The sequence below is a fragment of the Nematolebias whitei genome, chromosome 14 (genome assembly GCF_014905685.2).
Source record: "Nematolebias whitei isolate Nwh7 chromosome 14, NemWhi1, whole genome shotgun sequence".
Classification (NCBI taxonomy): domain Eukaryota; kingdom Metazoa; phylum Chordata; class Actinopteri; order Cyprinodontiformes; family Rivulidae; genus Nematolebias; species Nematolebias whitei.
In genome coordinates this window covers 34,868,729-34,885,796 of record NC_056511.1, presented here as the reverse complement: position 1 = coordinate 34,885,796, position 17,068 = coordinate 34,868,729, and the positions used below count along the sequence as shown (strand labels likewise).

General features: G+C 38.8%; 1 protein-coding gene across 1 annotated transcript; it reads right to left on the bottom strand.

The window, feature by feature from the left end:
- Positions 1-305: 305 nt before the first annotated feature.
- ppm1db (protein phosphatase, Mg2+/Mn2+ dependent, 1Db) lies at positions 306-9,216 on the bottom strand. Its single transcript, XM_037688058.1, has 6 exons — positions 8,577-9,216; positions 6,584-6,812; positions 6,329-6,453; positions 6,071-6,252; positions 5,742-5,969; positions 306-1,068 (listed from the first exon to the last, which is right to left on the bottom strand). Exons 1-6 carry the CDS (start codon positions 9,076-9,078, stop codon positions 637-639), a joined length of 1,698 nt encoding a protein of 565 aa, XP_037543986.1. The 5' UTR covers positions 9,079-9,216; the 3' UTR covers positions 306-636.
- Between the last annotated feature and the right edge of the window lie 7,852 nt (positions 9,217-17,068).

The window sequence follows — 17,068 nt, the reverse complement described above, 5'->3', positions numbered from 1 at the left end:
GAAACTCAAATTTAAAACTTACTAAACAAGTCAGTTCATTAGTAATTGGCTAATCATAATGTAAAATAAAAGAATGTATATTCAATCAGTACCCGCATAATCACCTCAGCCCACTGCTTGCAGTGGAATCAAAATGTAGACTACAAATCAAGCTATTCCAGACACTGACACGGCAGCACCAAACAGTTGATGAGGTATTTACCTCCACCATGGGGGATAAAAATACTGACATTTCAGTACTATGCAAAATTAATTAAATAGTTTAATCTTTTTTTTTTTTATTAAAAAACAAAAACACTAAACAGGAAGATCACATGGGTCCCAATTCAGTTAAATTAAAGGTAGGTGACATTACAGTGGTGCGTCTGCTTGAAAATATGCCTTTGGATACTGTACATACTTAAAGATACAAAAATAGAGAAGATTGAGCAATTTGAAGATTGTTCGATGTAAAGGAGGAGCAGGGGGAGGATCATGAAAGAAAAGGAACAGCACCACATCTAATCTAACAAGCATATCTCACACATTTACAAGGACTTTGTAGAAAAGTATGCATTTAGTGACGGTGACACCTGGTAGATGAGTGAAGCTGACATGATGCGGATGAATAATTTCATGTGAGCGGACAGATGAGATTCAGCCCACACACAAGGCAGAGTTGTGGTGCTGTGGCAGGATGCCGCCTTCCTTAGGGGAGCTCGTTTCTGTATTTTGATCATGAGACTGCACGGATTGTTCACTTCCTTTTTTGCTGTGAAGTGCCTTCTTGGAGAGTCTTTTGTTAGGGGGTCGGCCCAGGCGATGATAAGAGCCTTTAAGTTCATGGGGTCTGTGTAAAGAATGGCAGGATCTTTTCCAAAGAGGTGCAGAAGTAGCTGAGACCATCTGGGTGGTTGGGTCTTGTTTTTCAAAAACATTCACCGGACCGTCTGGAGGGCACGGCGTCGAGTCAGTATCAGGTAGGAGCTGTGTGGTGGTGCAGAAAGCTGCTTCGTACAGACCGAACGCCTGCTCCAGAGGGGTGGAACGGTGTTTGAACGGGGAGGGAGCATTTAGTGGTTCACTCTGCTGAAAGATGCAAGAAGAAACAAACACACACACACAAAATAACTCTGTGTGAGCAGCAATATTAAATTATTCACACAACGTACTTCATTAACAGGATCATCAATTAATTTCAGACATGTTTCAAGGTCATAGCTAAGAAAAAGCTTTAAACACAACTTTAAACCTAACACTAAATTACTCCATCTATATATATATATATATATATATATATATATATATATAATATAAATAAATGTACAAACAATATTGGCTTTAAATATAATCAAACAGATGTATAAGATGTGCACTGCATCAAGTGATAAAAGGAAACTGAAATCTGACTGAAAAATGATAAAACTGATAAAACAAATAAAATGAATATTTTTAAATGTTTGTCTTGGATCATAATGTTGGATGCGCACTTCAGATCAGACAGGTACAGAAGTGATTTGAATATAAAGAATATTTTCTTAGTAAACCCATCAATTTAAAAATTGAGGGCTATAATAACTGGTTTTTTTTTACTATTAGAAAAATATTTAGGGTATAAGTGTACATAAATTTGCAATGACTGGCCAAAAAGTTGCAAATTTATCATTATTTTTGATCTTTTCAAAGGAAACAGTAGACTAATGTCCAATTTACATGAGTAACACGTTTGAAAACAAGAGTACTGCATACAGCACATCATACGTGTAGTGGTGGTACAAAGTAGTATGAAGTTACGTGAAATTATCTTTAGCAGATCAGAAGTTATGGCTCGGACAAGAGAAAGTTTACAGACTTATTGATTATATCATAATATGTTTGTCATTCAACGGCCATATAATAAAAAAAAAAAATCAAAATTTAATTTAATAATAATTAAAAAAAAAGAACTTGTAATGCTCAAAAGTCATTTGTTCACGCTTACAAAAGCACCGAGTGTCACACAAGCCTGACTTTATTACCACAGATCCATGTGTTCACCTCCACACGTGTTTAACTGTTGCAGACTGCAGGCATCCCAAAAATGTGTTTGGGTGTGACTAAATGAGTCTCCAGAAAACATGCCGTAGTATGACGGACAGGATCAACAGTCTGAGTAGAGACACCTCCATTGGCTCAAATTCTAGCCATAAATATTTTGCATGTGTAAAAAAAAAAAAAATCACAAGTTAAAAAACTTTTTTACGATGTTCTGTTTACACATACGACTGCTACGGACATTCTGAAGACCAGTCCGCTGGAGGCATCTTCAGCCAAACCCATCTGTTCTCTGATTGGTCCTTAATTTGTGATTTACATGTCATTGACCAATCAGCTGAGAGGAGTAAAATCCAGGACACAATTTGTACATGTAGTTTTTGGATTTGTATCTAAACAGAACATTGTAAAAAAGTTTTGTAACTTGTGATTTATTTATTTATTTTTTTTTTTTTTTACAAATACAAATCTTTTTTACACACAATTTTTTTTTTTTTTTTTACAAGGTTACAATTATTATTGTTTTTTTTACACGTACAAATCTTTTTTACACGTGCAAAATATTTACGGCTAGAATTTGAGCCCATACCCTTCCAGCAAATTTACGGTCTGCCCTGAGACTTCTACCCAAGATGTTCACAACTTTTCTAGAAAAAGCCATATATATGCATACGTACACCTGCACAACTGGCTTTGTTAATTATAGAGCAGCAGTGACTTAATAGTGAATTTCTAGCAAAAAGATCTGTTTTTCTACTCGTCTCTTAGGATGAGACCATCTTCCTTTTGAAGGAAGATCATTTTATGCGGCTTGTAGTTGGTGACAAAACCACTGCTCTACATCTACAAGAGACCAGTACATCATTCACATCCCTGTCAATTCTGCCCCAATCTGCACATCTAATTTCACTTCTGATCAAGAGGTCAAGATATTTCAATGTCCTTGTTCACTCACAACTGGAAATTGGTAATCCACACTTTTCTGCCACCTTAGACCCAGCAGTGCTAATTTTCATACTGAGATTTTCACACTTGGTTGCAAACTTGGTACCTACTGGAGGTTCACACTTGAAGCCAACAGGACCATAAAGATGTGATCTGAAGCCAACTGAACTTCAAAAAAGCACTCTGCTCCCTGGCTAGAATTAGAAATTATAACTTTAGACTTTGAACAGAATTGATGACAAAGGCAAAAGCCCAACACAACATCCACAGAAACAAGTCTGACCTCATCTTTTAACACTGGTTCTGCTTTTTGCATCCCAATTTATTCCCCTAAACCAGTTCACTGATCACAAATGCTAGCTATAAAAAAAAAAAAAGCCTGAGCCAAGGTTCAAGCTTGTGTATCTAAAAAATCGTATGTTTAGCTCATGAATTAAAATTTGACAATTGCCAAAATTGTAGAGTATTTAATTAACAAAGCTTCCTTTAGTTTGAATTTTGGGACACATCTTCAGTAGCGGACCTCATGTTCATCAGGTGTTCGGCCATCACTACTAGTACCCTTTCAGCTGAAGGTGATCGGCCTTGGTTTGTGTCCTTCAGGCAGCTTAGAGTTCAAGTGGGACACAGGACCAGGTCTGGTTCAAGCTGATCCGTCAGTTTGCTTGTTTATGTCAAATACTTGACATGCTTTAAATTTTTCAGGACGAGCTTTGAAACCAGTTGGACATTGTTGTTAACTTATATAGCAGGTATTTAAATTCTGTCATAATGGTGGTACTTGTAGAGCTTAGTACTTTCTGAGCAACCAAGTTGAATACGTTCTGAGAGCAGATCATTTAAACTTTGATACTCTTTTTGAACTAATGGATGCTGCTTCTTCCAGGACTACACGTGATGGTACAGGGATGTTGCAGAACATATGACATCACTAGCTGTCACATCTGTGAGGGTCAAGTTAATACAAAACAACATAAATACATTTTGGCAATGCATCTAGCCATCTGGTTAATGTATATTTCAATGAATATATTGCTTAAATAAGCAAGACAATGGCTATCCCTATAATGAAAAACTACTAGCATGGCTTTACTGTAAATGCTAAACTGGCCTTCTGTCCAAACCTATCACCAAACATCATAACAACAGATACGAAACAATGATCTCGAACAGTCAAATAGCACAAATCATATGCTAAACAAGAATAGAAACATTTTCACTGACAGAACAATAAGCACTACAACAATCACAGAGTTGAGATGAAATGACAAAACAAAGTGGTAAACAGCTAATGTGGGAACTTTCTTTGAAACAAGCCAGCGGCATCAAATGCACATCTTTCAAAACCCAACCTACCAAATATCAATCAATCAATCAATCAACTTAATTTCTATAGCACATTTTAAAAACCTGCAAGGGTAGCCAAAGTGCTGTACAATAAGACAAATTAATTAAGCCCATAAAAACATACAAAGCATACACAAAGAAACATAAAATATGAAACACAATTCTGTTTTGATTATATAAGACATTTTCCCACGGTTTCTTATTTCGCCTCATATATTATGTGGGTTCAAATTAGGGATGCACGATATTGGATTTTTGGCCGATATCCGATATGGTAAAACTTATTTGGCCGATAACCAATACCATTATTTTTTTCCCCTAGACCTACTTACAGAGACTACATAGCTTTCTCTGCTATGGAATTAAAATATTACATTATTCTGCATGGTCTTTGTCAATTTGACCTGCTACCAAATGCAGATGCAAAAAGGGGGTGAAAATGACGTAACACTTCAACTTGGATTATGTTTAACGTCAAACTTATTCATGACATTTGCTCTCTCTACAACAATAACAACACTCGAACAACTGAAGCACATTTTGTGAACTGTCAAGTTGTTGATGGCACGTTCCCACCATGCTTCCTTCCTTAGATGGATAACTTTACTAAATGGCTTTTATAATGTATGTGAATGTTTTTGATCAGTGCCCTGAGATGACTTCTGTTGTGACCTGTCACTAAATAAACTGAATTGAATGTATGATGCATCTGCAAAGGATTAAAAAGCGGGAAGTTACAGCACAATACAGCCTAAAAAATGCTTATGCTAAGACGCCTAGGGACAACTATGTCAATGTTGTTGGTGTGACGTTTAGGTCTTATCTGTCTTACCTCTGTCACGTTTGCAGGTGGGTGTAAAGGAGAGGCCCACATTGCAGTTGATGTTTAAGCCATCTTTTTTTCTTTTAGTGACTGTCTGATGATTTAAAGTTTTTGAATTTCATCCATCCAGCAGCAATAATTTGCAACCAGATTTAACTTGAGCTAACAAAAAGTTACTGATTAGTCACTTTATGGATTATTTGAAACATTCTTATTACTGAGCAGTCACCTCACTACCACTCCAGGCATGTCCATTCCTCATGTTCTTCTCCATATATTTCATCCTCTTCATAAAACATGCCATCCTCATGCTCCGCCTGTTGGCCCCGAAAACAAAAGAGTGATTTGGTGAACCAATCAGCCCCTGATTCGAATGACTGCTGTGACCTTTGATTTTTAAGTGACGTAAGCATTAAAATTACAATTAAAAAATGAACTGAAATGTATTAAAGACAACAGAGAAAAACAGAAAAAGGAAAGAACATACATGGTAAAATCATACAATATACTTTTCTGCTGCTCTGCAGCTGGAAATCTCACTTTGCATTTAAGATTTGTCTGGCTTGGGCTAATGAGAACTTATAAAACAACGCAACAAAGCAATGGCTCTGACCTTTTGGATCTCGCATGTATTATAGGGTGTTCCGGGGTATGGGATCTGGTCAATTCCCGTAGCCATGTCAACAACAATCTCATCTCGGTGCATAGGGATGGGTGGGCCTCCTCGCTCCTGCAGGGCCAGGACGATGACCGTTGTGTTGTCTGCTCGGAGCATGCGCTCTTTCCAAAACAGGAGAGCTGTGCACCCCAGCCTCCGGGCACAAGACATCCCCTTTGGTCCCTTTAGAAATGAGAACTGCAGTCAAAACAAAGCTGCAATACAGGGCGTGTTTATTACTCTAATTTAGAAATGTGTAATTTATGAGGGACATTATTACATACCACCATTTTATCATGACTGTAACACATGTTGACTGCATTTTTGGGTGGCATCATATTCCACAGACCATCACTGCCAAGAATAATATAACGATGCCGTTTGGGGTCAAGGGTCATCACTGTGGTGTCAGGTTCGGGAGAAACCACAAACTCTCCACTGTAGAAATCATAGCTCCACAAATCTCCTGTTTCGGAATAAAATAAGAGGATTAGTCATTTAAAGTGTAACGTTAGGGTAAAACAAACAGGTGTGCTCTTTACCAAGAGATCGAGCTACTGCTAGAAATGGGATCTGGTCTATAACGGTACTCCTCCTCACGGGGCCGTTATGTGTCAGCCTGGGCCTCTTCCACACGACACGATTCACCCCAGATTTCTTCATTACACTACAGTTAAAATTACACAGTAACAAATGATATTATTATATCTTAAAGCCCTATAAAATATATTGCAGCAGCAGAATGCTGCAGAAGTCTAAAAAAAAGAAACACTAAAATAAACCTGTTTAATACCCACCTGCCACCCAGTCGCTCTATCCTTTCCTTTTCTTTAGGAAGCTCAGGCTTATGGTCCTGTGTTATTTCCAGTGCCTGCAGCGTGATGTCTGAGTCATTCTCCTTCACTCCAACCACTACTGCTGAATCCCCAACATGAGCAACATACATGTGAATGCCACGGATCACAACAACACTGGCTGTGGTGCCTGACGTGCTGGGAAGTCCAGTGATAGTTTTTGGCCACTCCGCTGCAAGGGAACCGGGGCAAATACAGAGATGGAAACATCATACAGCAAATATAGTTAACATCTTTTAGATAAACGAGTCAGTAAAAAGTGCAGCAGTAATAATTACCTAAAAGGATGCACTGGAAGTAGATAAAGTCTAGTTTTAGGTCTTACAATGCTGATGGTTATGAGTCAGTCAATAAAGTGTGGTTGGTCACTGTTGGTTTATTTATCAAATATTACATTTATAGCTTTCTACCAAATTCAAGGCAAATGAGTGCTTCTGAAACAGCAACTGAACAACTTTTTATGTAACTTCTGGTTCTTTTTACTTTATTTTCCCTCCAAAATCCTTCCTATATTGTAATATATTACAATATAGGAAGGATTGCCTTCCTATATTGGTAATCCTATGAAGGTAAGGATTACCTTACTTTCCAATTAACTTTCTATATCCTAACTGAATTAATTTTCATTTGATACTATTCCTATCTTAAGATGAGATTCTGGACCTGCCATTGTGTATCTGTTCTTACGTCCTGTTCCTCTCAAACCCAGTCGGTCGAAGCAGACGGCCGCTTGTCCTGAGCCTGGTTCTGCTAGAGCAGGACTATTCAACAAAATTGCTCAAGAGGCCACAGTTACTGAAAGCCAAGAGCTCAGGGGCCAACGCTGTTTTATTGTTAAAAATCTAGTTTTATTTAAAAATGAACCCATTGGTGGGCCTGATTTAACCCCCGGGCCTCCAGTTCAATAGCCCTGTGCTAGAGGTTTCTTCCTCAGGAGGGAGTTTTTCCTTTCCACTGTCGCCTTCATGCTTGCTCAAGATGAACGTTCTGCGATGGAGTTAGTCTGCTCCTCAGATAAATAGTGTTCACTTATATATGAATGTTTCTGTTAAGTGCCCTGAAATGACTTCTGTTGTGACTTATTGGCGCTATATAAATAAATTGAATTGACTATTATATGCAAAAGTCCCTAAAATAAAAATACTTGGATCACTGGGCGGGCAGCACGGTGGCGCAACTGGTAGAGCTGCTGCCTCTCAGCGAGCAGGTCCCTGGTTCAAACCCTGGTCCAGGGGCCTCTCTGGGTGGAGTTTGCGTGTTCTCTCCGTGCATGCGTGGGTTTTCTCCGGGTACTCCAGTTTCCTCCCACAGACCAAAAACATGCATGTTAGGCTGATTGGTAACTCTAAATTGTCCCTAGGTGTGAGTGAGAGAGTGAATGGTTGTTTGTCTCGTTTGTCTCTATGTGGCCCTGTGATGGACTTGTGACCCGTCCAGGGTGTACCCCGCCCCTCACACAGTGATTGCTGGACATGGGCACCAGTGACCCCCGTGACCCAAAATGGAATAAACAGGTAAAGAAAATGGATGGATGGATCACTGGGCTGATGAATGAAACTTATGGAAGCTAGATTGTAAAACCTTGAAGAATCAAAAGCAAAAACTTGTCTCATAAAAAACAAACAAAAAAACTGTTTATTGGACTAATATTACGACAATAACAGAATAACTTTCACTTTGCTGTATGAATTAGACTCGTCTTATTACAACGCACACTACGTTTTCTGTCCATCCTTGTATACGATGAGTATGCATTTGGATAAAGCTATGATAATAAACATAGTTTTAACAACATGTGCTTTAAACTTTAAATTCTGTGTGAGGTCAGTCTGATAAGAAGGTTGTGAAGCTGCTGCTACATGTGACACTTAGCGCACACAATGATGCTGAACACAGATCCAGGATGGCTGTGGGTGGGTGGATTTGGAATACTTACGCAGCTCCTTCCACATTGCGTGGTGACAGGCGATGAAACCTTTCCTCAAAGCGGCACACACCTCACTGTGATCCTTGGACCAGAAGCCCCGCTGCCTCTTCAACAGATCCCACAGATGCTCGCTCGCGAAATGCGCCGCTTCGCGACCCCCGTGGCCATCAAACACTGCGAAAAACGCCACGGACTTCCGAGTGTCAACAACACGCTCTGCGTCCGTTTCGCCCGATACCGAAGTGCTGATGCTGCTAATGTCCTCGTCGGATAGAGTCTCTACCCACGCTGCGGTACCGGGACCCGGTTGGACATGTGTCTCCATTACTGTCTGTTCGCTAGGTTCAACCTCAGCTTTCCCTTGTCCTCCATGTCTCTGCGACTTCAGATAATCCTCGTCTGTCGACGCCGTCGGCTCGTATTCGATTCTGATCTCGATAACGTCCTCCATGTATTTTCTCCCTCCTTGGTCGGAAAACGCGCTCATACGAAACATTAATGCGTCGTTCATGATTGTAAACACCCACCAGCAGCTGTCTAAGCGATTAAAAAGTGCATGTAGCGACTAACTTATAGCTGAGAAGCTAAAATTTTGAACCAATTTTGCCGCGATTGTGTCGCCGAAGGCTTCCTTCCTTTTTGTTTATCCTTTCCGAGACGTCGTACTGTACGTAATGACGTCATGACGTCCCACCAATCTATTTACGACGCATCTTCACCCCACATGATGAAAACTACTAATCTATGTAGGCCAAGTATATGACATTATATTATATGATATTATAACATATTATACTATATTATATAGACTTACATGTATATTTCAGAAACATAATTGTGTTGAATCCTCTAATTTAAAGGTCTCTATGTAGATTAAATCTGCATGATTATATACAAACATATCCTTCCTGAAAACTCCGAATTCATTCAACCTTTATTTAGGCAGGTTATATACTTGTTAATTCTTTAAACACCTCATGGCTTTTGTTCCAAAATAATTGCATAAATAACAACATAAAAAAACAATAAGTACAATAATAATAATAATAATAAAATAAATAGGAAATTACATTTTTATCATATTTATGAAGTGATGCCCTGGTACATTTCATATGTTTTAATCACATAAGTAAATAAAAATATTTTTATCTCATTATTATGGTAGATAATGAACAGTATGGTTTAAGTTTGCAGCACTAATGAATCCAACCTCTTTTGTCTCTATTTTTGTAACATGTTAAAACAACTCTCTCCTTTTCAAAGGCCAGTATCTTTATTTAAATGAGCTCAAAACAAGTTAAAACAAAATCTTTTACTTGCTGTATAATTTCAGAAACACTTTTTTTTCTTATAATTTGTTGTTAAAGTTTGCATAATAGATTTTTTTTAATGATCTAAAACAATGTTCAGGATGAAGAAAAGTTTTGCAAGTTTCAGTGTTAGGGCTCTTATTTATTATTATTATTTTTTCAACATACCATTAGCAAGATGGCAGAAGAAACTAATTAATCATTAATTATTGCTACTTTCTTATGTGGTATGAATATACTGTATTTTTACTGTGCTTTGGCAGTCAAGCCAAATAATTGTACTCATGTCAACAGTTTTAAGCTGTTAAATAGATTAAACATTTTCACACTCCCCACATTGAACTTGTGATCATGTTACCTTGTTTGTGAAAAATACACAAAATTAAAATACATATGCACTTTAGATGTGATTGATGATTTCTCTCATGCTTGCCTGAATGGCCACTGATTCAGCTTCCAACATTAAAAAAAACATTAAGCTCTTGTAAAACAGCAATGTATTTGCAAAGTCTCACCTCATTTACCTGAGTGTCTCGTACAGAACACAGTTTTGGATTTCTGCATGATATTTAAGGAAACGGGGTAGAAAGCACCTCAGTCCTAGTTTTGTCAGACAAAAAAAATTCTGAGGAAAAGTACTTAAATGTACAGAAGCACTCCGTACAAATACTGACCGATTCAATGTCCTTCCACTTTATTGGTCAACACAAAAGGTTACAAGGGATGAAAAGAGTCCAGGAAACTTACTATTTTCTATTGAGTGTAATATTTCTAAACAGCATATGCTTTACCGTAGTTGTTTATTTTAGTAATGTGATGAGAAACTGTAAAAAAAAGTATTTGTTCATTGTAACCGCCATGTTTTCTGTTTGTAACAAACCACTTTACCACCAGATGTCACTGTGGATAAGTGCTTTTTTTTTATTTCCCCACACTGTGAATAAGTGTTCGGAATGTTCCAGATAACTTGATGACTCAAACATTTTATTTCTGCCATTCTAAAAAAAACAACAACAAAAAAAAAACACTGGTAAATCATGACTATGAGTGAGCATATAGTTGACAGTTGAGTCAAATGAAAGCCAGACTTTAATAACAGGTGTGTTGATGAATAGTTGAAAAGATCTGTAACTTGATATGTTGTCATCATGAGATGAAGCGAAGAGTGAAACCCAGACCCGCAGCTCCACCTGTAAGAAACAGAGGAACAAGTATGATCCTCACATAAAGTGCTGCAGGCTACAGCTAACTGTTCAAGGATTCAAGTCATTCCACCACATGTGGTACATGTGGTGGAATGAAATTGTGTACACAGGATCTCAGTTACATCCAACAAAAGTATAAAATGCAAAAGAAAAACAGTAATAAGATCTAAGATATGAACTAAGAAAAACGTTAATAAAAATAAACTAAGCACAAGTAGCATAAAAACAATACGCCAAACAGCAGCACGGACATGAGTCTGTGTGAGCAGATGAGCATGCATGAACACAGCAACATGAAACAGATGAGCTGCAACATGATGTGATTTTTCACAGTAATTATTCTGGTTAGAGATTCATGAGCCGAACAGCCTCAGGGTAGAAGCTGTTCCTCAGTGTCAAATCAAGGCCCTGGGGCCAAATGTGGCCCTCGTTGACATCTTATCTGGCCCCAAGATGTTATTTTAAATGTAAAATACTTTTATCCCTTTATTTTTTTCAGTAATCTTTGATTATGATGTCAAAAATGCAACAGAGAACATCAAATGAGACCAATCAAACACTTGTTGAGGAAACTGAAACCAAGAAAAGACGTTGGGTATGTAACTTGAGTTAATGTAGATTCTGAAACTGGCCCTTAGTTTGAAAAAGGTTTAATTTTGACCCCCTTTTGTAAGAGACTTTGACACCCCTCTGTCTTTGTCCCTTGCTCAGCTGTCTTCAAACAGTTTGAACCCATTTCACTCCCATTTCTAAACAAAGTCGTTGGTCAGATGAAACCCTCCTGTTCCCCCGCTGACCCCATTCCTGCATCGTTTTTCAAACAAGTTCTACCCACGATTGGACCCTCTGTTCTTACTATTATAAATAGTAGTATTGTGACAAGTGTGGTTCCTGATGTTTTCTAACATGCAGTAGTTCATCCGTTAATTAAGAAACCTGGACTTGACCCTTCGACTTGCTCAAATTTCAGACCAATCTCAAAACTTCCCTTCCTGTCCAAAATCCTGGAGAAAATAGTTTTCATTAAATTAAATATGTTTTTGAATGAGAACAGAATTTTCAAGATTTTTCAGTCTGGTTTTAAGCAACTCCACAGCACTGAAACAGCATTAGTGAGGGTCTGTGACAATATTATGATATCAAATGATTTTGGTAAATTTGTGGTACTTGTACTCCTGGACCTTACTGCTGCTTTTGATACTGTTGACCAGTTGATATCCTTATATCACGGCTGGAACAGTGGGTTGGGATTATAGGTACTGCATTAGAATGGTTCCGCTCATACCTAAGTGGCAGGAGTTTTTGTGTCAAGGTTGGTAATAATGTATCCACCTCATTACCACTTTCTTGCGGGGTCCCACAGGGTTCGATTCTTGGACCCCTTCTGTTCTCACTTTATTTGCTCCCACTGGGGTCCATCCTGAGGAAACATGGTCTTTCATTCCATTGTTATGCTAATGACTTTCAGATCTACCTGCCTGTGAAACCAGCAAGTGTTTGCTCCATTCACCCGCTGTTAAAATGTCTGGACAACATTAAGGCCTGGATGGCTTCAAATTTCTCAAGTTTTAACAATGAGAAGACTGAAGTCATTGTCTTTAGCCCTAGCTCAACTTCCGCCACTGATCTTACCATACCATGCCAAACCACTTAATTTATAAAGCACTTAAAACGGCAACAAGGCCAACCAAAGTGCTGTACAGACAAAACAACTGGTAACACACAAAGCAAAATACAAAATGAGGTAAATGAGGCAAAAAAAACAAAAAAAAAATGATGCAGATAATGACGACAAACCAGTGTGGAGCATACAGGATCAAAACACAGATCATCTTGTGTTGAAAGCTATTGAATAGTAGTGAGTTTTTAAAGGGGACTTGAAAACCGAGAGGGAGGGGGCCTGTCTGACAAGCAGAGGTAACTCGTTCCAGAGTCTTGGTCCTGCTACAGAGAAGGCCCTGTCACCTCCGCGCTTAAGACGAGTTCCTGGAACTGTGAGGAGCAACTGGTCTGCTGACCTCAGGGAACATGGTGGGCCATACGGTTGTAGCAAATCAGAGAGATGGGTGGGGGGGGGGGAAGACACTGTTCAGTGATTTGTAGACATACATGAGTATTTTGAACTGGATTCGAAAGTGAACCGGTAACCAGTGCAGTGAGGCCAAAACTGGTGTAATGTGCTCTCTTTTGCCTGTACTGGTTAAAAATCGGGCTGCTGCATTCTGGGCCAGTTGTAGTCGTGCAATGGAGGTCTGACTGATACCAAACAGGAGCGAATTGCAGTAATCAAGCCTAGATGTAATGAATGCATGTATTACTGTCTCCAGGTTATTTTTGGACAATATGGGCTTCAGTTTAGACAGCTGCCTCAATTGGAAGAAACAGGATTTAACAATCATGTTTACATGATTGTTAAGTTTCAGGGAAGGGTCCATTATCACGCCCAGATTAGTGACTCTTTGTTTTTCTGACAGGGTTAGAGCGGAAAGGTCGATGCAGTGGTTTGTGATCGTGTCGTTGGGAGGGAACAACATGACTTCAGGCTTCTTTTCATTGAAACTTAAGAAATTTAAAGCCATCCAGTCCCTGATGTCAACCAGGCAGTTGAGCAGCGGTTGAATAGAGCATGTACCATTGTGTCTTAGGGGGAAGTAAATTTGACAGTCATCGGCATAGAAGTGGAAGGGCATGTTGTGTTGTATGTTGCATCTTATCAACCTGGACTCTCTTCAGCCATATTTTAAGCAGTCTGGTAAAAATCTCGGGATGGTTTTAGACTCTGACTTCAAGTTTGACAAACAAATCAACTCTGTTCTGTAGAAAAGCTTCTTCCAACTAAGACAGGTAGCTAAGTTCAAGCCAGTATTGTCCAGACCCGAACTTGAGAAACTAGTCTATGCCTTTGTCACGACCCGATTTGACCATTGCAATGCACTCTATGCTGGGATCAGCCAGGCCTCCATCTCATATCTTCAGCTCGTCCAGAATGCTGCTGCTCGGCTTTTAACCAGAACTCGTAGGTCTGAACATATTACACCTGTTTTGTCCTCCCTTCACTGGCTCCCTGTGCGTACTAGGATAGTCTTTAAAATTCTTCTGTTGACCTTCAAATGCTTAAATGGCCTTGCACCCCTTTACCTCTACTGGAACCATACGTTCCCTCTCGGGCCCTGAGATCATCCGATCATCTGCTTTTGGCTGGTCCAAAAACAAGACTGAAGCTCAGAGAAAATAGGGCATTTTCATTCATGGGCCCCAAACTCTGGAACAACCTGCCCCCCAACATTAAGCTGCCCACCTCCCTTCCTCACTTCAAATCTCTACTTAAAACACATCTGTTCTCACAGGCATTTCACACAGTGTAAATTGATTTAGTGATTTTTTTGTTCTGTGATTCTATGTTTTAAATGATTTTTATTAATTCTTCAGTTATTATTATTAGTGTATTGTATTTTTTCTCATTCATTTTACTCCCATTGATGTTGTTGTTAAGCACTATGATAACAGGTTCTGTTTTAAATGTGCTCTATAAATAAAGTTGACTTGACTTGACTTGACCCCTTGATTGTTCTATGCTTAATGCTCCTTAACCTCCTTCCTGAGGGGAGCGTGCCAAAAAGTGTGTGTGCTGGGTGAGTGGGGTCCTTCATGATGCAGTTGGCCTTCTTCCTGCATCTGGAGGTGTAGATGTCTGTGATGGTGGGGAGGCTGACTCTGTGCAGCCTTCACCACTCTCTGCAAAGCTTTTCTTTCTGCATAACTGTTTCTTCTGCTATTAGTGTAGCCTGCAACCACAGACTTTTTATGAACATTACTCTATGTGAACTGATTGCGGTGCAAAGGTTTGCAAAATAATACTCACAAGAACCACTAGGAAATTTCATGACTTTTTTTTTTTTTTTTTGCGACAATAGCTATATTCACTTTGAAACTTCAAACAGTAGCTCAAACTATACAGATTCCTAAAAGTTTATGTTTATGAGAGTGTATTTTATTTGCATCTTAGCAGACATTTAACACACTCTGATACACCAGTAAAAGTCTTACTTCTAACCTACAAAGCTCTCAACAACCTAGCTCCATCTCATATTACAGATCTTATTGTTCCATATTTTCCTGAAAGAGCACTCCGCTTTTAGACTGCAGGTTTATTTGTGGTGCCTAGAGTTTACAAAAGCAGAGTGGAAGGAATATCTTTCAGTTATCAGGCTCCTCTCTTGTGAACCCAACTTTCAGTTTCTGTCCATGAGGCTGACACATTGTCCAGTTTTAAGACTGGGCTTAAGACTTTCCTTTTTGATAAATCCTATAGTTAGGGTTGGCTTGGGTTTCCTGAGCTATCCATTAGTTATGCTGCTATATGCTTAGACAGCTGGAGGACAATTTGGCTTCATTTTCTCAGATGAATAGTTACAAATGAATATCTAAAAAAGTTAAATCTTGTCCTCTGGACATTCAAAAAAACAAAACAAAGCAAAACAACAACAACAACAAAAATGTAGAAACGTTTCGTCTTTCATCCGAAAGACTTCATCAGTCTCATAACTGAGGAAGACTTTCGGATGAAAGATGAAACGTTTCCACCTTTTTTTGTTGTTGTTTTGCTTTGGTTTTTTTTTAATGTCCAGAGGACAAGATTTGAACTTTTTTAGATTTTTCTACCTGGATTATTGAGCATGTATCAGGATATTACAAATTAATAGTTTGTATTTGTAATTATTTCTATCTTAACGTGTTTTTTTTTGTCTTTCCTCCTATAGATAGACCTGCTCGTCTCCATTCTGGACATGTCATTCCGTGTTTGTTTGTTTCTCCTTCCTGTTCCTCTCAAACCCAACCAGTCGAAGCTGATGGTCGCTCCTCCTGAGCCTGGTTTTGCTGGAGGTTACTTCCTGTTAAGAGGGAGCTTTTCCTTTCCACTGTTTCCATTGTGCTAGCTCAGGATGGGAGGCTGCGACTAAATGAAGATTCAACGTGTCTGCTGCTTTGTTAGATAGATAACTCTACTAATTAGCTTTTCTATGTGTAAATGCTGTTGTTCAGCTTAGATAACTGCTGTTGTGACTTGGCGCTATATAAATAAACTAAATTGAATTGAAATTGAGCTAACACTGAACTGAATAAATAATTTCACAAAGAAATCCCATATTGCCATAGATTCTGTGTACAGAGCTTTTATTTCTGTGTGTAGTGTCAGGGTGTTTGATGTCTCAGGTGACACTGCATGCTGTTTTTTTTTTTTTTTGGTACACGTACAATAAATTACTTATTTGCCCTTTGGACCTTGACACACATCTCTTATGATTTCACCAAACCAAATCCTTGTGAAAGTTCACACACATTTTCACATCCCAGGTTTGAGTTGTCACGACCAGAGCAGACACACGATTGATCCTAACAAGACAGAACAGCTTCTGTACAATTCTCATTCAGGAGACGTAAATCCTGAAACCATACATTAAACATCATATGGATTCCCTTTGAACTCTCACTCGGCTCAAAGCTTAGCGCAAGGATTTCTCTTCTTCTTTGAGGGAAAATCTTTACATCTCTTTTTCTACAGTTGTTGCGCTTGTGTGTGTGTGATAAGTGTTTTAAAGTAGTTGTGACACAGAGGGAGAGGGCATTCACATTTAAAAGAAGAAAAAGGAATTTCCCACATTATGCTTTCCCTCAGCATCTTCATTTCTACTTTATCCCTTAATACTCAAAGCTCTGCCCTTGACTTTAGCCTGTTTTAGTATTCCCTCTTTCTTTCGTTCTTACATTCTTTCTGTTTTTTTCCTGAAATCAGTTTACGTCCATTTATAATCCTGCCCTCAGAGAGGTCCTGTCTGTGCGTGGACCACTTTTGCAGATGAGGACTCAAAGTGATTTCCATGTAAATGGTGTCAGAATGTCATTTTCAAGTGAAGCTGCTGAGAAAATGAATGCTCGAAGACGAGAGAGATTACCAAGGGGCGGCAACACCTGGATTGCATTCTCA